We start from the raw sequence: 21,795 nt of genomic DNA, 5'->3' as shown, positions 1-21,795 counted from the left end.
CAGCTAATAAAATATTAAAACTTAATTCAATATTATGTGTACAATTTCTTAATTCTGTCATCCCGGTATTATGGACTCGTTCTATTGTTTCAAACAAACGCAGCCCCTGCCATTTTGTTTTGCACACTGTAATGGACTATAACTATAATCAAAAAGTAATCAAATGTAATAAGTTACATTAATAAAGTAATTGAAGCTACACTACTCATTACATTTTAAATAACGTAACTTGTATTCTGTAACCCATCGCATTTTCAAAGTAACCTTCCCAACCCTGTTCCTAGGGCGTTTTGCCATTTGCTAGGATGTTTTGGGTGGCTGCTGGACCACTGGTAGACACGTCACTATTGTTTAAAGTGGTTGATGAAACATTTTGGGTGGTTTTCAACATTGGTAGTGCGTTTTAGGTTGTTGCTAAAAGTATTGGGTTGCAATGTCACCACCACATCCAAAAAAAAAAAAAAAAACACTGTATCATGCAGCCGCACACCAGATGTGTATGTCTTCCCATAAATAGACTTTATTTCCAAAAAATAGCCCCTACAACAGGGTAGCAGGAGGGAGAGAAAGGATCATTTACACAGATTTTACAGATAAAACACTCACTTGGGCTGTTCTTAAAATCTCACTGTAAATAGAGACAACATTTTAACCACAATCTAATCCATCCCTATACAGCCCAAACAGATTTGTGTGACAGTAGTTAAGTGAGAATAGGACGCCTGGCTCTGGCTCAGAAACTAGAAATAAGCAGAACATGAATGACTTGATGAAGCTTTCTTATAACTGAAACAGAATCAAAACATCTAAATAAATTCAAGGTATTTCATTTATACCTTTAACGGTGAATAAAAGCAACAGTAGTCCAGATGTATAGAAGACGATGTGTAGTGTTTGTTAAAGAAAACACCAACAAAACTAACAAATAAACCGAAAAACCACCGATTAAAATCAACAAATATAAATGACAGTATTGCACCAAGCTGGCAAACCAGTCCGCCGTCAAAGGAAACAGTCAATACACTAGGACATTTCTAGAAGACTTCTGACGTCTTGCCATGCAGACGTACCCAGTATCTGTATTAGCTTTGCCATTACATATGAAAGTTATGACTTTATGCAGAAATAAAGAGTTATCAAGAGAGAAAACTAACTACAGGAAGCTGGAATGTGGGCAAAATACCTTTATGCATTTGACAGACATTGTGAAAGACCCTGTTGAAATATGCTGATACTGTCATCTACATTTTCCAGATGCTTACAAATTCCTTCATTAATTTGGGCTGTCTTAAAGGGTAAAATAATGTTCCCGAGGAAGTGCAGGTAGTGCTCTAGTGTTACTAGACTGGACAAGCCCCATTAAAACTGGGTGGAAATTATTTTCTGTCAGAACGCTCTGATAAAAAAAAAAGAAAACAAACAGATCAGATGTAACTTTGGTAAATAAGCAAGGGAAAATATTCATAGAAGAATGTAAATTAATTAACCCTGTGTTAAATAAAGTGTTCATTTGTTTTGTATAAGTGAATGAGCTTGTAACTCTCAGTAAAGCGTGATTAATCTCTCTCACAGATATCCTCCCATGCATAGCAGCAACAGCACGTGAACAGTCAGCAGGTAGAGGGAAATCAGCAGAGGGGTTCGCTGACGAGAGCAGAATGCAACTCGTAGCATCCGCAGTAGCCCAGGTCCACCACTACGAGTCTAAGGTAAAAAGAAAATACATATAAAAATGCATCCAATATAAGATTATTAAAAAACCCCATCAGGTTTTACCAATAAAATAAAACAATCAAATATACCGGTGTGGAACTGCACTGAGGGTTTGTGTTTACCCGTGTAACGGCGCCCTCTGTAGGCTCAATAAGCACAGCTGTTTCTGACATCATGGCATCAGATGCTGTCTGCCACTCCCCCTGTGTATAGCTGTAAATTAATTGACAATTAAATATTTAGTCTTTATTTTAGGGATTTAAATGTGCAAGGCATGAAATTGCAGTTGGTTCATATGCAGTGTCCCCAAAATATAAGTAGTTCAGAGGAAAGGTCTACACGTTTCGGCTTGTTATTTTGCATCTAAAACAATGACATGACATTCATGTCTTTTTGAAGACTTTAAGGGATAGATCACCCAAAAATAAAATTTAGCCTGTTATTTACTCACCCTCTAGGCATCCTAGGTGTATATGACCTCCTTCTTTCAGGCAAATGCAATCGGAGTTATATTAAAAAATTATCATGGCTCTTCCAAGCTGTCATGGCATTGAATAGGTGTTTCTCCTCATCAGTCCAAAACAAGTCCAATAAAGTGCATCCATCCATAAAAAGTGCCTCACAAGGCTCCGGGGGGGGTGAATAAAGGAATGCATTTTTGTAAGAAAAATATCCATAATTAAAACGTAATAATCACTTGGCTGCTGCTTCCATATACAACTACTTGGCGAAAACTAGATTAAAGTGATTATTATATTTTAGATATGGATGTTTTTCTTACAAAAACGCATCGATTCGCTACAGGTGACCTTTATTCACCCCTCCCGGAGCGGTGTGAGGCACTTTTTATTATGGATGGATGAACTTTTATTAGACTTGTTTTGGACTGATGAAGAAAAACACCAGTCTGTGCCATTCTAAAGCTTGGAAGTGGCAGGATAATTTTTAATATAACTCTGATTGGATTCGTCTGAAAGAAAAAGGCCAGACACGCCTAGGATGCCTGGAGGGTGAGCAAATAATAGGCTAATTTTCATTTTTGGGTGAACTATCCATTTAAGTATGCGAAAGTGGGTAAATAATTTTTGGGGCCAGTGTATATGTTGTATTTTACAGTCCACAGTAATAACACCAAAAGCCGGGGCAGTGAGTTGATCTTAATCTGAGATTAGGGTCAAACCGTTTGAGGCGGTCCTGTGCGGCGATGAGCTGCTCCTCTACTCTGAGTCTCTGTTCCGACTCTTCATCCAGCCTGACAGAAAAGCACAGATTGAAGAGTTACTGTACAGCATTGGTATTATATAATACAATAGCTATTGATTAAACACAAAAATTAATAAGACTGACAAAGAAAAAAGACCAAACAGAGAAGAAAATTAATTTTATTACTGTGTTTGAAAAGATACACACTAACATACTACACTTAGTTAACAGGGATAGTTCACAAAAAACAAAAATTCTGTCATTAATTACTCACCCTTATATGATTCCAAACCTATAAAACCTTCATTCATCTTCAGAACTCAAATCAAGATATTTTTGATGAAATCCAAAAACTTCCTGACCCTGCATAGAGAGCAACGCAACTGACATATTCAAGCCCAGGAAAGTTAGTAAGGACATTGTTAAAATAGTCTATGTGACATCAGTGGTTCACCCTTAGTTTTATGAAGCTACAAAAATACTTCTTGTGTGCAAAGAAACCAAAAATAACAATCTAATTTAATAATCTCCACCGAACGTTCACGAGAGTACCGCTGATGTCACATTGACTATTTTAACAATGTCCTTACTACCTTTCTGGGCCATAAACATGTCAGTTGTGTTGCCGTCTATACAGGTTCAGAAAGCTCCCGGATTTCATCAAAAATATCTTAATTTGTGTTCCAAAAATGAATTAAAGTCTTACGGGTTTGGAACGACATGAGGGGGAGTAATTAATGACAGAATTTTCATTTTTGGGTGAACTATCCATTTAATTCCGTTCAAATACAGTATTAGACGTACATTAGCTATCAGCTGGAGTACTATCTACAACTGCTATCAATGCAATTTGTTTCACAGGTGCTAAAGAGATTGACAGCATGCAACTGGGGATCAGTATAATTAATGATAAGACTAAACTTGGCAACAGTACCTTCTCTGGAGTTCAATACACTCAGCTTTATAGCCCTCGTTGTGCTCTAGAGGGCCACCAGGGGCAGCATCTACTGCAAGGCTTCCCTAAAGGACAAAGAAATTAGTATTGAATGCCTCATACACCAAAGATAATGAAACAGATCAAGGACTTGTCAGATTTAAACTTTCATATACAGTGGGGTTCAACACTAGGACTGAGACCACTAGTGCAATAAGCAAAATTGTTGCACAAGTCTCATATAAGGCATATTTGAATATTTGAAAAGGAGATTATAGCCACTTACCTGTCTTTGTGTGTGCTCAAGTCGTAATTTTGAGGACTGTGCTTCCTCCAGCATTGCAGTAAGCTGGCGAACCTGTTGGTCCCTTTCTGAGAGGGTGGTCAGGGTCTGCTGCTTCAAGAGCTCAGCCTGGCCCTGCCAGTCCATTCTCTCAAGTCTATACATGGAAAATTTTGTAAGAAATTGTAAGAAACAGCAGAAATTGTCACTAAATCTACAAACATTTTTGGCTAACTTCTTTGAGACTGTCTGAGCAGTTTTCCACATCAATAAAACTGGACAGAATAAGTTATGAAAGGGACCAGACTTTCGACAGTCAGAAGCATGGTTCTGTAAGACCACCGCCAAAACGTCAGAATACCAGAGGGCAAAAAGTCATGAGTTAAACCTCTGAGTCTCACCTGAGCATTTCCAGTTCTTGCTTGTATCTGTCCATCTGTGCATCTCTATCCCTAAGCTCAGCCATGATCTTTTCCTCTTGATCCCCTGCCCTTCGTCTCTCATCCTCCAGAGCCCGATTGAGCCTGGATAGTTCACCAGATCCAAGTCGATCCAATTCAGACCGCTGCAAGTGCAGCTGTTCCAACTGTGGTGCAATTAATAAGTTGCAAATGTTATTAAAAGAAAGCAGGATGCAAAAACTAACCCTTAGGTTTACATTATGTCTTCAACCCTGCTTCTGAGGACCCACTGTCCTATAGAGTTCAGCTCTGACCCAATTCAAACACACCTGAACCAGCTAATCAAAGTCATCAGGATCACTTGAAAAGTCACAGATCAGGTGTAAAATGCACTTTGCAGTACAGTGGGTCTCTAGGAGCAGGGTTGAAGACCTAACGCAATAAACGATGAAGTAATTAATAACATACCATTCTTTCCCTGTCATTTTGCAGTGCTGCCAGAGCATTTTTTAGGCTCCACACTTCTCCTTTAGCGCCACTTGGAGGAGAAGCTGAGTGACCCGTTCGGTTTATCTCATCCAAACGGAGACGCAGCTCCTTGGCCTCATTGATAGCCTGATCTCTGGCATCCTGCAGAGAGGCCATGGATTGACCAAAAGACTGATTCTGAGCTCGAAGCTGAGACGCTGTTTCCCTTTCCTCCAGAAGCTGCTGCTCCATCGTCAACAGGTCTCGAGCCAACTCCGCAACCCTTTCCTCGGCTGTTTCAGCTTCGGTGCGCAGGATGCTACCTTCCCAGTGTAGCTCCTTCAACTCTTTGCTGTGGACTGCCTGGGTCTCCTTCTCAGATTCCAAGGTCTCCTCCAAGGTGGCGATACGCTTTCTAGCAACTTGGAGCTGTTCTCTTAGCTTCTCTACCTCGGCCCCTGGTGCATCTTGCTTAACACTTCCTTCACTGGCTTGGCTCAAGATCTCCTGCTCCAATGGAGGTACCTTTCCTTGTGCAACATTTTTTACAACAGCCTGAATTTGGCTCTCGAGATCTTCTTTCTCTCTCTCCAGAAAACTGATGCGCTCTACTTGGGCAGCAAGAATCTGTTTGTGCTGGGAGTCCTTCATAGCAAGAACCTGGTTCAGGTCATTTCTGTAGCCATGAAGCTGGGCAGCCAGCTTGGCATTCTCAGCATTGAGATCATCCCGCTGTGACAACAAGGCTCTAATCTCCTCCTTTAGCCCGTTGTTTTCACCTGCAGCCTCTTGGATCAGATTGTCCTTCTCCATCATAACCTAAGAAACCACGAGACCAAGGGTGAGTCTGAATTTTAAAAAGATACTCTATGCAAATTCATTTAGTGCAAAAACTATGTAGAGCAACATTACCTGGAGATGTTTTTCCTCTAGCTGTTTGTATTGGCTGAGCACTCTGTCTCTGTCATCTTGCAAGGAGCCCATAGCCTTGGTAAAGGACTCAAGTTGAGCCCTGCTCTGAAAAGTGTCCTCCTCAGCCTTACGAAGTCTCTCTTCTAAACCACGCAACTCATCTCTCTTCTTCTCCAGCTCTTTCTCTGCCATCTCGGCCCTTCCATCTGCATCCTTCCTAGCCTCCTCTACAGCCTAAAAGAAGAATATCATTTAATGAAATTACCTACAGTGATATTAATGAATATGCATGCATTTGTTTCAAAAACTATTAAGTACCTGTGTCACAGCATGTTCCTTCTCACCAAGGAGCTCCAACTCCCTCTTCTCCTTCTCATCCAAAGCTGCCTGAAGATTGTCAGTAAGGTTCTTTGAAGATGCCAGGTCTGTCTCCAGTTGCTCAAGCCTCAAGCATAGTCTTCTTTCTTCTGTCTCCCTTTCCTTGATCACTGCACGTGCCTCATTACTATCACTTTGAAGCTTGTCTACTGCTTCTTCTAGAGCTTTGGTCCGGTGCCGTAGTCCCTCTGCCTCTGTCTCCAGTGTAGACAACTGGGAACGAGTTTGTGTCAGGTTGGTCTCTACTAGAGCGAGCTTCTGCTGCAGATCCTCTCTTTCTTTCTCAAGAGCTGCAAGGCTTTCGTTATGTTTCTTTTCCGCCTCAGACAGCTTTAGCTGTAGGTTCTCTTCTGTCTTTTGCATTCTGCCAACATGAAAATTTTAAATAATAAATATGCTGTAAATTAAAGTATAAATTTATTGAGAAATACATAACAGAAAACAAACCTTTCTAATAAACTCTGCAGCTCCTCTTTTTGGGTGGTCTCCCTCTGGAGTTGCTCAGCAAGTTCTTTAGCACGGGTCTCAGCCTCCCGAACATCAGCCTCCTTTTCCTGCAGCTCGCTATGAAAACGATTCTCCCATTGCTTGGCCTCATCCAGCACTCGATCACGATCATCCTGCAGGGACGACATAGAGCGCGAAAAGGCTGCTAACCGAGCCAGTGCTTCATCTAGACGTGCCTGCATTTCCTGGGCATGCCTGTCTGCGGCCTCAGCAATACTCCTTGCTTCGAGAGTTGCCTCCTCTTCCCTCTCCCGCTCTCGGTATGATTTCTCTAGTCTTAATTCCATCTGTTTAAGCTCGGCTCCAAGGCGATACCTGACTTCATCCAAGGTACGCTCTGCATCTGCCTTCAACTCGACCTCTTTGCGTTGTACCATTTGTTCAGCAGCTAGTTTGTCTGCTTGGGCCTGCTTTGCTTCTTCCAGTGCAATGTCCAGCTTCCCTTTACATGTTGAAAGTTCTGCTCCAATACTTGTTTTGTCTTGCATAATCTTTGCAATTTCTAAGCGTGCTGCCTCAAGTTCTGCACTCACCTCATCTCTGCCCAATGTCAATGATTTAACTTCTTTAGCCAGTTCACTTATTCTTTCCTGGTATTCAATGCAGTCTTTCTGTAGCTGACGGACCTCCAGTTGCTTCTCCCTAAGCAGTTCCTCAAGTTGGCGTGTTCTGTTTTGACTACCTTCTTTAAACCTCTGTGCCGATTTCAACTTCTGCTCCAGCTCTCTCTGTTTGCCTGACTCAGCCTCTGCCTCTGCTCTTTCTCGTTGGGCCTGCCTCATGTCCTCTTCCATCCTGGCTGCCCGGTCCCTCTCACTTGCCACCTCAGCCTCCAGCTCAGCCCGCTCTCTCTCCAGCTTCTCCAACTCCCTCTGCATGTCTGCGAGGCGATCGCGACTGTCAGATGCCTCTTGCTGGTAGCCTGCAATGCTGCCATTGAGCTGAGCCAGTTGGTTCATTAACCGCTCCTCCAGGTCATCCCTTTCAGCCTCTAGGCTAGTGCGGAGTTCTTGCAGTTGGGTCTCTTTCTTAGAGAGCTCTTCCTTCTGGAGCCCCTCTCTTTCTAAAGACTCCTGAAGGTTCTTCTTGAAGGAAGCAAGCTCTGCATTAAGCGTTGACTCTTCCTTGTTTCTGGATTCCATGTGATCTTCAAGAGCAGCTTCAAGTTCCCTTATCTTATTCTCTGCTGTTTTGAGAGAGGTTTCCAGTTCCTTGAGCCTCTCCTCTGTTTGAGTAATCATCTCAGCGTTTGCTTGCACTTTTGTGACTTGTTGTTCAAGAGCAGTGCCAGTGGACTCCAAAGGCTTTGTGGGATTAGCCTCTAGGGAAATACTATCACTCTGGTACTCTTGGATATCAATTAAATCAGGACTTCTCTGCTGTGTGACAACTTTAACCTCCTTAATAGTTTCCACAGAGTGTGTGTCCAGGGTCTCACTGGCCTTTCTTTCAATTTCTTCAGCCAAACGTTGTCTCAACTCCTCAGCTTCATGTTCGAAAGTGTTTCTTTCATCCATAACAAGATTATAATTTGTTTTTAAGGTCTCAAACTCTTGTTTGACTTTCTCCAATTCTTGTTTTAGCCCAGTATCTTTATGTTTAGTCATTTTCTTCTCTTCCTGTTCCCGAAGCCTTTCATTCTCCTCCTCAAGGTCCGTGATCTTCTGATGCTTAACCTTGGCAAACTTTCTCATTTTTTCTTTCACAACATCCACCTCCTTCATAGCTTCCTCAGCTAACCTCTCAGCCTCTTGTTTGGCTGTCTCATGAGCTCGTGCCTTGGCTGCTAACTCCTGCCTCTCCTGTCGAGCAGCTTCAAGCACTCGTCTCACTCGTTCAGCCTCATCACTCACATTTTCATATGACTTCAGGAGGGATTCATACTCTTCTTTCATGCTTTGCACCTTTTCCTCCAGCTGCCTGCACGCTTGCTCGGATTCCTCTTTGGCACTCTCTGCCTGACGTTTACATGCATCCTTCTCATTCAAAACACCCTCCATAGCAAGTTTTAGGCTCTCGCAGGAAGCATGCAGACTCTGGTTTTCCAACAAAGTTCGATCCACCTCCTCAATTAACTTCTCCCTCTCTTCTCTTGACTTGTTCAGCTCCACCTCTATTAACTCCAGTTTCTGTTGTAGCTCTAATTTGATTTTCTCAGCAGCAGCCTGTTCCTCCTTCAACATCTGTTTCTCTTTGAGTGCCTCTTTACGTGACACAAGAGCAGCCTGGAGTTTACGCTGAAGCTGTTGGAGTTTGGCACTATTATCTTTCTCTTCTTCCTCGCGTTGTGGCATTTCTGCTTCCAGTTTCTGGACCCTATCTTGCTCAGCTTTAAGCCCTTCTTGTAGGGAAGCAATCTGTTGATCTTTCTCCAGTACTGTTTCCTGCATCTTAAGTAGAAGAGAACTTTGTTCGCTAAGCTGTTGGCTCAAATCAATAATCTCATCGTTCTTGTTTTTAAGAAATTGTTTAAATTCCTCCACCTCTGACTGAAGTGCTTTGATTGGGGACTCAGCATCTGAGATGCTTCTTTTAGCTGCTTCCCAAGCCTCATCCACCTCCGCTTTCAGCTTCTCTGCATGAGCTTCAGCATTGTGACATTTCCCCTTAAGAGCCTTCATTTCCTCAGTAAGAACATCAATCTGCCTCTCCTTTTCTCTCAAAGCTTCAAGTTCTTCGCAAAGCTCTTTAAATTTGCTATCAGAGTGTGATTGAGAGGATTGGCTCTCTTGTAAACGCACTTCTAATTCCGCACGAGCAGCCTGCTCAACTCTTAATCCCTCCTTGAGAGCATTTATAATGTCCTCATGATTTTTAGCCATGGGTTGTTGAGATTGCTCACCAGGTTTGTTTTGTTGTGTCTCAATCTCAGCTGAAGCAAAATCCACCCAGTCCTCCTGAACCCAATCATTTGTCTCTGGTTTCTCTAGATTCTGTGTAGCTGACCCAACATTCCTCTCCAAATTCACACGCACCACTTGATCTGTATCATTCTTTGATTCTAGCAGACCCTCAAGCTCCACAATACGATTCAACAACCCAGCTTTTTCTCTCTCTTCAGTTTGGAATCGTTCAAAAAGGTCACTGTACTCCTCTTTCTGTTGTTTCATCTGCTCAAGATGATGATCTTTCTCTTGAGCATTCACAACAGCGTCATCTTGAGCTTCCTGAAGCTTTTTATGCAGTGTTTCAATGTCAGATTCCATGGACGCTATCTGTGAAAGAAGCCTATTTTTGTCCTCACCCATCTGTGACATTTGTTGTTCATTTAGTTGTACATACTGCTCTGTTAAACGTTGTATTTCTTCACGTGACTCAGTCAGTGCTTGGTCTTGGTCACTGATTTTTTGTTTCAGACTTGTCAAGGTCTCTTCTTTTAAATTTAAGACATCTCTGGTCTCTTGCAACAAAGTATCCAGTCTCTGTATTTCTTTCTCTTTTTCCTTAATTTCATTTTTAAACTGAAGAGTAGTTTCCTCATTATCATCTCTTTCCTTTTCTTCCCTGCTCTTAGCCTCCTTCTCAAAGTCTGAAACTTTTTTCAACAATTCTTTCCGTTGTATTAGAGCCGCCTGCAGCTTTCTCTTGACATGTTCTCCATCTTTCTTCATGGCAGCCATTTGTGTATTCAAATCCTCCTTCTCCTTTCGTAAAGCAACAAGCTCCTCACATTCTGCTGTTTTATCCTCTACATTTTTCTGCTGGTCATCCCTGGCACTCTCAAGTTCATGTATTTGTTCTTTCAGCTTTTTGACTTCACTGGATATTGCAAACTTCTCCTCTCCAGTCTGGAGTAGTTTGGCAGTCATGCTTTCATTGAGTTCCATCATCTCTTGGTCTTTCTGTGAAAGACACTTTTGTAGATCTTCCAGCTCAGCAGTAGTGTCAACGAGAGCAGCTTTTGCCTTATCAGCCTCCTGAGAGACCTGCACTAACCTGCCCTCCATGTCCAAGAGCTTCTGCTCCAGTTCGGAGGTGGTGAACTCTCTATCCTCCAGCTGAGCAGCCAGCATTCTAGCTTGACCTTCTTGTTCAACAAGTCTTTGACTGACTTCATCAAGGCTTGCCTCTAAGGCTTTCAGCTTATCATCTTTAGAGAGAACTTCTTCCTGCAAGTTCTCAAACTGCTCAGCAACATTTTGCCTATCTAGTTTTTCTTGCTCAAACAATGCCTTAACTTCAATCAGCTCTTTCTCATATATATTTGCCCTGGACTGAGACTCATTATTGGAATCTGTGAGTGACTTCACTGATTCCTCCAGCTGGGAGACTCTTTCCTGCGATTGTAAAGCTGTATCTTTCAACTGCTGAAGCTCTCCCAGAAGTTCACTGTATCTTTTCTGAATCTCTTCTGCTAAGACTTGTGCAAAAGCCTGACCAGTGCTTGCATCTGCATTCAGCAGACTTCCCTCTCGTTGGTCGAGACGTACCTGTACAGTTTCATGGATAACTACAGATGGAGATTCAATGTCAACTATGCAAGTAGTTGATGCAACATGCTCCTCACACGTCTCTTCCCAAGATTGCGTGGATAAGCGCATTGAGGCAAAGTCCTGAATTTGGGGTGCCCACTCTTGAGTCCCATCTTGGTTGACTGCTTCCAGAAGAGTCCAGCTACTATGAGCCACCTCTGAGTCACTGCTTGTCACCATCTCATCCGAAGACGTACCCTTTGATTCTCCAGGAGACTCAGGCTGAGGTACTATAAGCTCAGGGCTACTCTCATTGCCAGCAGAAACAGACATAACAGATGTGTCTACTGCCACAAGTGTTGTCTCTTCCTCTTGTGTGCCCTCAGACAGTGCTGTAGAGTTGTCGTGCAACCCAGCGATGTCCCCTCTGCTTGCGCTATCTGTACTTTCCTCCTCTGGAATAGTTTTGCCTGTGCTGAGTGACAGTTTTTCTTTGAGAGCAAAGAGTTCCCCTTCTCTGTCTGCAAGCTGCTGCTCCAAAAACAGTATCCGATCTGTCTGTAATTTGTTTTCTGAGCTATGTCCATCTCCACTGTTATCTGAGGGCAGTTTTGAGAGAAGAAAGAAAATTATGAGACAATCATGTGAAAATCATCAAATAACTAAAAATTAAGCATGCAAAATGTATCGTGTAAAAAAACAAAAACAAAAAACAAACATTGTTTTTGTTTTGTGTTTAGACTGCAGGAACCGGTCTTTCTGGTTTGTCTTAACTAATATCTGTACATTACAAAAGCACAGTGTTTTGGGATTGTCACTGAAAGAAGCACTGCAGTTCAAAGTACAGCTACACAATGGCAAACATTAAACTCACCCTGGTTTGTCCTGTCTAAATCCCTCGCAGACAGATCAGTCACATGATCATGTAATGACTCACTAGTAACCTAGGAAAGACAAGTCCCAGTTACATCAAACAATATGCTTACACTAATACATGCTTATTGAATTGCCACTGTATACAAAACCATAAAAAGACCATACTTTTAATAATACTTCATAATTATGACCTTACATGTAAAGGGCAGTCATCGCAACAAACAATGAAAGTCAAGAGGATTATGATATCTCTGACCTGGTAAGTTATGAGACGACCTGTCTAGCCATTGATGTCACCTTGCGTCTGTTGCACCAGACACAGCTTGTGCTATATACATTCAAATGAGTTCGCTATACCAGACACACTGCCCTAAACAAGTGCATCTTATTCGTTGCAGTATCTCCATTGCATTAATACCGTTAAGGTCAAAAGTTTACATACACCTTGCAGAATGTGCAAAATGGTAATTATTTTACCAAAATCATAATAATCATACAATATGCATGTTATGTTATATTTAATACTGACCTGAATAAGATATTTCACATAAAATACATTTACATACAGTCCACAAGAAAAAAAAAAAATAGTAGCTGAATTCATAAAAATGACCCTGTTCAAAAGTTTACATACGCTTGATTCTTAATACTGCGTTTTTACCTGACTGATCCACAGCTGCTTTATTTGTTTAGTTGTTGAACAACTACCACTAAATAAAAAAACTGTGGATCATTTAGGTAACACAGTATTAAAAATCAAGTGTATGTATAAACTTTTTAAATAAACTCTACTATTATTTCCCCTTGTGGACTATATGTAAATGTCTTTTATATGAAATAGCTTATTCAGGTCAGTATGAAATAAAAAATAACATGCATTTTGTATGATCCCCTTATTTTGGCAAAATAATTAGCATTTTGCAGATTCTGCAAGGTGTATGTAAAGTTTTGACTTTAACTGTAACTCCTTGTCATAAGGCACAAATATTATCTGACAATGAAACATAACAGCAAAGCTCTGTACAACAATCCATATAAGTTTAAGCATCACTTAAGTCCATAGCATAAATAATGCAGAGCAGATTTAATACAAAGAACTCCAAGAACTTTATGAACACCTAAGTATGAGTGAAAGTAATATTAATTCTACTGTGCTGAAAAATAACAAGAACAAATACTTATCAGTGTCAATGTTTAAAACTCCAACATATTTTTGCAATCCACCTACCTGAACAGTCAGAAGTTGTTGCTCCAGTTCCTGTATCCTAGCAACTGCTTCCTCTCTCTCAGCTGTGCTCTTATCCAGTTGACCTAAAGCATCAGGTGCGTTAAGACATAATTACTTTTTGATCACAGTACAAACAATTTGGCCTATTTGTGGCTTTGTTTGATAAAATGCATCCAAGGACAGTTTACTCAAACCAAAAAAAAAAAAAAAAAAACTGCTTTGAACTTTGTTCTCCAGGGTTGTTTACCTTGCAGAGATTGTAGAGTGAGTGTGATCTGGGACAAGCTTGTTTGACTCTCCTGCTGTTCATCTTTGAGGTTGCTCAGCTGAGCTTCTAGAGCAGGTAACACCTCTAGGAACTGTGCAGGGTCAGTAGGAATGGATACTTCAACCGCTGCTTCCCCAGCAGTTGTCAAATTCTGAATTCCTCTCCAAAGCTTCTCCAGTGCGTCCTTAGCTTGCAGACTTGCTTTCTGTTCTTCTTTATTGGCATCCAGTGTCTCTCTTAATGACTCAATCTCGTTTTGCATCTGTGCTAAGTGATCTCTTTCACTCTTAGATTGTTCTTCCCGTCCTCTTTCCACTTCGTTGAGCTTCTCCTGAAGCTGATGAAGCTCTTCCATGCGGTTTGCCGCCTCCACTTCTAGCTTCTTCGTCATTTCCTCTTTCTGTTTCTCAGCGACTTCCAGACAGGCTTGCAAGTTGGCCAGCTCCGTTTCAAACTTTGTTTGTCTCTCTTGTAATGTCTCCAGTCTTTCTCTCTCCTCAGCTGAAAGCTTTTCTCTCAATTCATCCAACTCTGTGGTCTTTTTCAGTAACTCAGCATTGAGAGCATTGATGGTCTGCTCTTTTTCACATTCTGTGGTTTCTAATCTGGCTTCTAGAGATATTTTAATGTTGGCCAGCTCTGCCTCCAAGCTAGTCTCTCTCTCTTTGAATTCCTCCAGCATTTTCTTCTTCTCACTTTCTTCAGATTCAAGTTTTGCTCTTATTTCATCCACCTCTTCAGTCTTTTTCAGTAACTCAGCATTAAGAGCGTTGATGTTCTGGTCTCTTTCATTTTCTGATGTTTCTAATCTAGTTTCTAGAGACATTTTCATGTTGGCCAGCTCTGCTTCAAAGCTAGTCTCTCTTTCTTTCATTCTCTCCAGTATTTCTTCTTTCTCTCTTTGCCCAGATTCAAGTTCTGCTCTCATTTCATCCACCTCTGCTGTCTTTTTCTGTAACTCTGCATTGAGAGCGCTTATGTTCTGGTCTCTTTCATTTTCTGATGTTTCTAATCTAGTTTCTAGAGATACTCTCATGTTGGTCAGCTCTGCCTCAAAGCTAGTCTCTCTCTCTTTCATTCTCTCCAGCATTTCTTCGTTCTCCCTTTGCCCAGATTCAAGCTTTGCTCTCATCTCATCCAACTCTATGGTCTTTTTCAGCAATTCAGCATTAAGTTGGGTGACGTTGATGGTGAGTGTACTGATGGTCTGCTCTCTCTCACTCTCTGAGGTCTCCAATCTGGCTTCTAGACCTACTTTCAATTTGGCCAGCTCTGCCTCAAAGACATTTTCTTTTTCTTTCAATTTCTCCAGCGTTTCTTCTTTCTCTCTTTCAGCAGATTCAAGTTTTGCTGTCATTTCATCCATCTCTGTGGTCTTTTTCAGTAATTCGGTGTTGAGAGAATTGACGGTCTGTTCTCTCTCACTCTCTGAAGTCTGTAGTCTGGCTCTAAGAGCCTGGAGTTCTTCCTCAGCACGCATTACCCACTGCTGCCTCTCCTCTTCTCTCAGTTTCTGGGCTTCTGCCAACTCCAACTCCATCTGCCTGAACTGAGCAGTCAGAATCTGCACAAATGAAACATTCAATATGTTTATAATCTTGCAGAAGAGTCTATAATCTTAAAAAAAGATTTTTGTCCAACCCGCTGTGACCACAACATGCAACAAGAAATCCTGTTGGTACTTGGATTCTATTTTTTAATCACATTGCTGGGTATTCCTATACTCAGTGAAATCTCACCAGCTGAAAATCACCACAAAGCTGTACTTTCGACTGACTGTGATGATTTGTAACATACTTCGCGTTCAAATATTTCCAGGACCCAGTGTAAACGTGTTGTTCTGACCTGTTTCTGCTGGTCTGCGCTGTTGAGTTCCTGTTGCAGCATTTCTAAGACTTCTGAACGAGAGCGCAAGGATTCCTCCAACTCCTCTATGCGCTCCTGGGATACACGAAGAGCCTGTAGAACAATAAGTAAGATTAAAGCAAAATAGAACCATGTATATTGACAGACATCCTAAAAAAGCTGCAGGGTTTATGATTTTTTTTGTTATGCCCAGTGTAGACACAGTGTTAATCCGCCCTTTCTTTCTTAATTCCTTTGCAACAACATGAACAAAACATAAGAGGAGTTGGATGCTGCTCATAGAATGTGGAAATGCATGCACCATGCAAGACAGCTTAGATCAAAATTGCCATGGTAACATGATGAGATATGATTTCATGCTTTATAACAACACACAAATATGGCTACAACACCGCAGGCTATCCCAAAACAAAACGCCAACAAATATGGAAACAGCAAGACAATTTTATTCTGGCATTGCTGCTCTTCCTCATCTTATATCTTTGTTTACTGATGCATACTTTATATGTATGAATATGACCCTGGACCACAAAATCAGTCTTTTGTAGCACAGGTGTATTTGTAGCAATAGCCAAAATACACTGTATGGGTAAAAATTATACATTTTTCTTTTATGCCAAAAATCATTAGGATATTAAGTAAATCTGTTCCATAAGACATTTTGTAAATTTCCTACTGTAAATATATCAAAACTTAATTTTTGATTAGTAATATGCATTGTTAAGAAGTTCATTTGGACAACTTTAAAAGCAATTTTCTCAGTATTTCGACTTTTTTAAACCTTCAGATTCCAGATTTTTAAGTAGTTGTATCTCAGCCAAATACTGCCCTATTCTAACAAACCATAAATTAATGGAAATCTTATTTATTCAGCTTTAATTTTTAAATAATTGACCCTTATGGCTGGTTTTGTGGTCCAGGGTCACATATAGTAATATTGATTACTTATTGATTAAAGAAAAAAACCTAAGCTCACAACAAACACTAAAACACAAATAAAGTCCTTAAAACATCTGTTTAAAAATTATTTTCTTTGTCCACTTTAACAAATTGTGAGTGAAAGTTAAGTTAATTAAGTTTTTTAGTTACTGATAAACGTTTACTGTCTATAATCATCCAATGATTTTTCTTTACAGTAACTTAGTAAAAGGATTGAATGGACAAGCTTGACAAATGCAGTCAACCCTAATGTGTGTAAATATTGAGAGAATTGACGAGAATTTTCACAGTGTCAAATTATGTTACTTTGTGGCAGTCACAAATCTAAAAACTCAGTTTGTAGTGAATATATGTGACCCTGGACCACAAAACCAGTCATAAGGGTCACTTTTTTGAAATGTGATTTCTGCAAGAAAAATCAAAATATTGAGAAAATTGTCTTTAAAATTGTCCAAATAAAGTTCTTAGCAATGCATATTACTAATCAAAAAGTTGATGAGAAATGCAAACACACCTGCTGTAAATCAGGGTCATTTGAGGCCTGTGTGAGATTGACCAGTTCCTGTTCATGTTTGAGGATTTGTTCTTGAAACCGCACATCTTTTTCCTTGACTACAGCCTGCAGAATTCGCACCTGGATGACATTTGACAAACAAAGCAGCGGATATATTGTTTGAGAATGAAAGTTAGAGGTAAGTTTATTACAAAAATAAAACAGTACCTGCAAAAGAACTGCCCACCATATGATACATTTAAAGATTTGAACAAAATAAGCACTTATTCATGGTGCTTAAATGAATAATTTAACTTGCGAACACACCTGCTCTGCATGACCTTCCTCTCTCACACGCTGTTCAGCCTCCCAGAGCTGATGTTGAAGGGTCTTGTTTTCCGACTCCGCCTGGCTGAGCTTTTCTTTCAGCTGCTGGAGTTCCTCCTCCACTCCTGGAGGCATTTGGAAGGAGCTCTCTGAATTCTAAAAAAAATCCATTAGTTCATTATCATACTGCTGTACATAAAACTTTAATGAATTTGGCGATCACCCATATTTATTGCTTGTCTTAGGGCAGAGCGAGATGAACAACAGAATACACCACTAATAATAAATACACTGAAATATCTAATATTTTAAAGGAGAAGTCCACTTCCAGAACAGCAACTTACCCTCTTGTAATCCAAGATGTTCATGTTTTTCTTTCTTCAGTTGTAAAGAAATTATGTTTTTTGAGGAAAATTTTTCAGGATTTTTCTCCATATAATGGACTGATATGATGCCCCGAGTTTGAACTTCCAAAATGCAGTTTAAATGCGGCTTCAAACGATCCCAAATGCAGTTGTAAACGACCCCAGCTGAGAAAGAACGGTCTTATCTAGTGTAACGATTGGTTATTTTCATCATAAATAATACAATTTATATACTTTTTAATGTCCAACGCTCATCTTGTCTTGCTCTTCCCAACCTCTGTTTTTCCACTTCATGACAGTTATAGTATTTAAACTCGGGGCACCATGTCAGTCCATTATATGGAGAAAAATGCAGAAATGTTTTCCACAAAAAACAATTTTTTTACGACTGAAGCAAGAAAGACATGAACATCTTGGATGACAAGGGGGTGAGTACATTATCTGTAAATTGTTGTTCTGGAAGTGGACTTCTCCTTTAAGTTGGCACACTATAAAAAGTTCTGTCATGACAAATCTCAGAAGATTTTATCATAATAATGGATGTAATAATGTTAATGTATTTGTTCTTGGCAGAATAGATCTGCTATGCTGCTGAATTGCTGCTGCTGCAGATTAATGCTGTTGTTGTAGATTATTACTGCTGCAAACCAAAGCAAGTATAGGATCTTGCTACTGCCATTGCATACACCGATGCGCTGCTGTGAGTATTTAAGACGTACTGCTGCACAAGTAGCATATATACAGTAATAACCTGTAGCAGATCTATACAGGTGGAGCTGGGGTGGTGGAGGGTTTCAGAGAAACTCTAGTGAATGCTAACCAGCCATTTAAATGTAACGCAGTAAGCTCATTGGCTGTGTATACAACACAAACCAATCAGCTTGTGCCAAGTAGTTTAACGCTATGAATATCATTAGTCTGTGTTAACGACCCATCAGCCTGCACCATCTAAAGTTTCATGACAGAACTTTGCATTTATTCAAGACAACTTCATGTTTAAAATAACACAAATATGTCAGCCTGTCTCTTTACCTGACTGCTGTTCAATGCTTCTTGTCCTTTCAGCTCATTGAGCTGTTTGGTTAGGGAAGCCATCTTGGCTTTGGCCTGCAGTTTAAGCTTTGTAAACTTCACTTCTGCCTGTTCTTTCTCCTCCTGTATGAGAACAAAAATAGTTGCAAATGCAAAATCAGGCTTCAGATCTATTGACATATATATGGTCTACTTGTTTGTTCCTTTCTCATTATGCAAGCCTTCACCTTGAGCTGTTTTTCAGTGTTGGCAAGCTGGCTGTCCTTTTCTCGAATCAGCTCCTTAAGCTGAACCACCAGCTGTTCGGTCTGGGCCAGCCTCTCCAGAACCTCTTCGGAGGGTGCCGAGCCCTCTGGGGATGCTTCAGCATCAGGCTGGGGCTGAGGCACCAGACCATCCTGCTCCAAACACAACATTCAAAAATTAGATAGAGCTGTCTATATGGTTAATCAGTCTCCCAACAACATGCTAGTATTAAACACGACTTTGTTTGTATTTATATCTAACTTACATAATTTGCTTATGTCCCAATGATAGCTAGATTTAGGGGTGGAACTTCATGCTTACTTTCCCAAAAAATCATATTTTTTATAATACACACATTAAATTCACACGAAACTGCTACCTTGTAAAATACATTTTCGTATGAGGTCAGGTTGGTTTCATTATATAATTGCATAATAGCATTTATTTACAACACAATGTTTAATCAGAATGATGTTTAACCAACTCGATCGTCTAGTGAAATGTCAGACTTCCATCCGGTGACGCAGACTACTACAATCATTTAGTCCACTTAAATCCAACCTACAACCAACTGTAAGCCCTCATTATTTTTTTATTCTAAGCATTCGCTGCAGTTTTGTCATCTGCTCCTTTTAACGCTCCAGCTCTTAAAGTCTTTTATCTTTCATCCAATGGGTAAAATATTAGTGGGTTCTGAAAGTGATTTCAACAATATCATTCATTTGTGCTATTACTATTATAGTTGTTCTATAAACTCTGCTGTTCTTTTAAATTTAGAACAACTATATATGTACCATTAAAGTTACTGTGTTTGGTGTGAACAGGCCTTTAAGGGTGCATACAAGTCATTTTAAGATGGTAAAAGGCTTGTGAACTTACTTATACACCACCAGTCAAAAGTTTTTGAACAGCAAGATTTTGAATGTTTTTTTAAAGAAGTCTCTTCTGCTCACCAAGCCTGCATTTATTTGATCCAAATTACAGCAATAACAGTAATATTTTGAAATGTTTTTACTGTTTAAAATAACTGCTTTCTATTTGAATATATTTTAAAATGTAATTTATTTCTGTGAAACAAAACAGTTATTTTAAATAGTAAAAATATTTCAAAATTGTACTGTTTTTGCTGTACTTTGGATGAAATAAATGCAGGCTTGGTGAGCAGAAGAGACTTCTTTAAAAAAACATTAAAAATCTTACCGTTCAAAAACTTTTGACTGGTAGTGTAAACGTGAAGAAAATGTCAACTTAATGTGGAAATTTGGGCTATTATTAGATCTTTCAGCCCTTGTAAACAGTTCATATAATTATTTGAGTAAAATATCACTCCAAGAACTGATGAACTGATTTCGTCTACTCACCTGGACGTCTCCATCGGAGCGTTCCTCACCTGAGAGCTCCTGGAGGACAGAGGACACCCCTTGGGTCAGCCGGCTAAACATGGCTGACCTGCATAAAAAGATATGCAATAAAATGTTAGTGCACAGTTTGAGTATTTCATATCAAGCTCTGAATTGTATATATCACTGAAACAACACAGACACATTCAGGACAAGAGTAAATATAAAGCCAAGAGTCATATAAAGTCAGATAAAGACTGCAGTAACAACAGATAAAAGACATCCCATCTGGGACACAACTCACATTTATGCACAACAACGTAAAACGTCCAAAATTTGATCAAAATATTATTACAGATTTACTGAAAAGCAATCATTTTTGCTCTCTAGATCAGCAATTAGTAATACAATGGAATATGACCATGGTAATTATTCAAATTCAAATATAACACGTTTGTTTTGCATCACGCCTCCCTGTTGCATTAGAACACATTAATAAATCAAATATACAATATGCTGCATGAAGAAAAAAGATCTTACCGTTTGGTTAGTCTGCATATTTGTTAGTTCACATACTTGTATTTCTCAAAGACTATGACTGGACAGACTGTGAGCACATCATATGCATAACTCAAAATGCATAATGCATAACTACAACACTTGATGAACTCAGATATGACACGTAATGTGTGTCCCCTGTACTGACAGTAACTACACAAAGCGTGAACGCCTGTATAACCATAACAATGCCTGTCTATATTTCCTGATAATAAATAACCACATTTGACAGAGCCATAAAGCGGAGACAAACGAACAGAACCGAACAACGCCGAAACACAGAACCCGACGACTGCGGCTGCGTCGCTTTCATTTTGTCTACACAACAGCAAAGATTATTGAGCGACTCTTCTTCCTTGTGTTTTAAAATCGATTGGTATAAGAACAAATGCTCAAGACACATCAAGGTATGACTATTATTTTTACACTGGTTAAAAAATGGCATTATTAAAGCTTAATAAGCCGCAGTAATGCGCGCAAGCTGTAACTGGGCTCGTGCTGATGACTCGTAAACAACTCTAACGATATTTATAAATGTACTTGTGTTCGTGCATGTCAGCGACTGGATACATTTAGAGACATATTGTTAATGTTATTAAAGCTTGAAACTGACCTGTGTAGTCGGAGCAGGGAAGAGCTGCGTGGTTTATTTGATCAATTTCGTCTCCAGGATTTTAGAGCCACATCACCAAACATCCCGGAAACAGAAACGCAGCGCTGTGATTGGACCGCGCAAGGGAGTGTGTGAAAACTACTACTGACTCTCTGAGCTGCAGAACTGTACATCAAGGGACCGTCCACAAAGAATAAAACGTACAACCAACATAAAGTAGGCATGGTTGTTTGCAAAAGATAATAGGAACCGATTATAACAGTTATTTCAAGTTTGGAGTTACATCATGGTTCAAAACAGAACGGGACGACAGGATTTAAAGCTTAATGTGATTATAAATTATGGAAAACAACTGGGACGCAGTCTTGTTCTTCTGGCACACTACACCACTGTGTTTGTGAGCTTTATATCTCGCTTTGTGAATTGTTTTTCG

General features: G+C 40.0%; 1 protein-coding gene across 1 annotated transcript; it reads right to left on the bottom strand.

Moving 5' to 3' along the window:
• Positions 1-496: 496 nt before the first annotated feature.
• Positions 497-21,488, bottom strand: golgb1 (golgin B1). The gene is made up of 20 exons (XM_051107587.1): positions 21,363-21,488; positions 20,213-20,300; positions 18,833-19,003; positions 18,606-18,728; positions 17,209-17,364; positions 16,903-17,022; positions 15,429-15,542; positions 13,563-15,147; positions 13,316-13,398; positions 12,086-12,155; positions 6,740-11,810; positions 6,233-6,656; positions 5,915-6,148; positions 5,003-5,821; positions 4,535-4,719; positions 4,137-4,290; positions 3,851-3,936; positions 2,894-2,965; positions 1,836-1,926; positions 497-1,704 (listed from the first exon to the last, which is right to left on the bottom strand). The coding sequence occupies exons 2-20, from the start codon at positions 20,291-20,293 to the stop codon at positions 1,567-1,569; spliced, it is 9,777 nt and encodes a 3,258-aa protein (XP_050963544.1). The 5' UTR covers positions 20,294-20,300; positions 21,363-21,488; the 3' UTR covers positions 497-1,566.
• Positions 21,489-21,795: the final 307 nt, after the last annotated feature.

This window comes from Labeo rohita, chromosome 4 (genome assembly GCF_022985175.1).
Source record: "Labeo rohita strain BAU-BD-2019 chromosome 4, IGBB_LRoh.1.0, whole genome shotgun sequence".
Taxonomy (NCBI): domain Eukaryota; kingdom Metazoa; phylum Chordata; class Actinopteri; order Cypriniformes; family Cyprinidae; genus Labeo; species Labeo rohita.
This window is presented reverse-complemented; position numbering and strand designations above follow the sequence as displayed.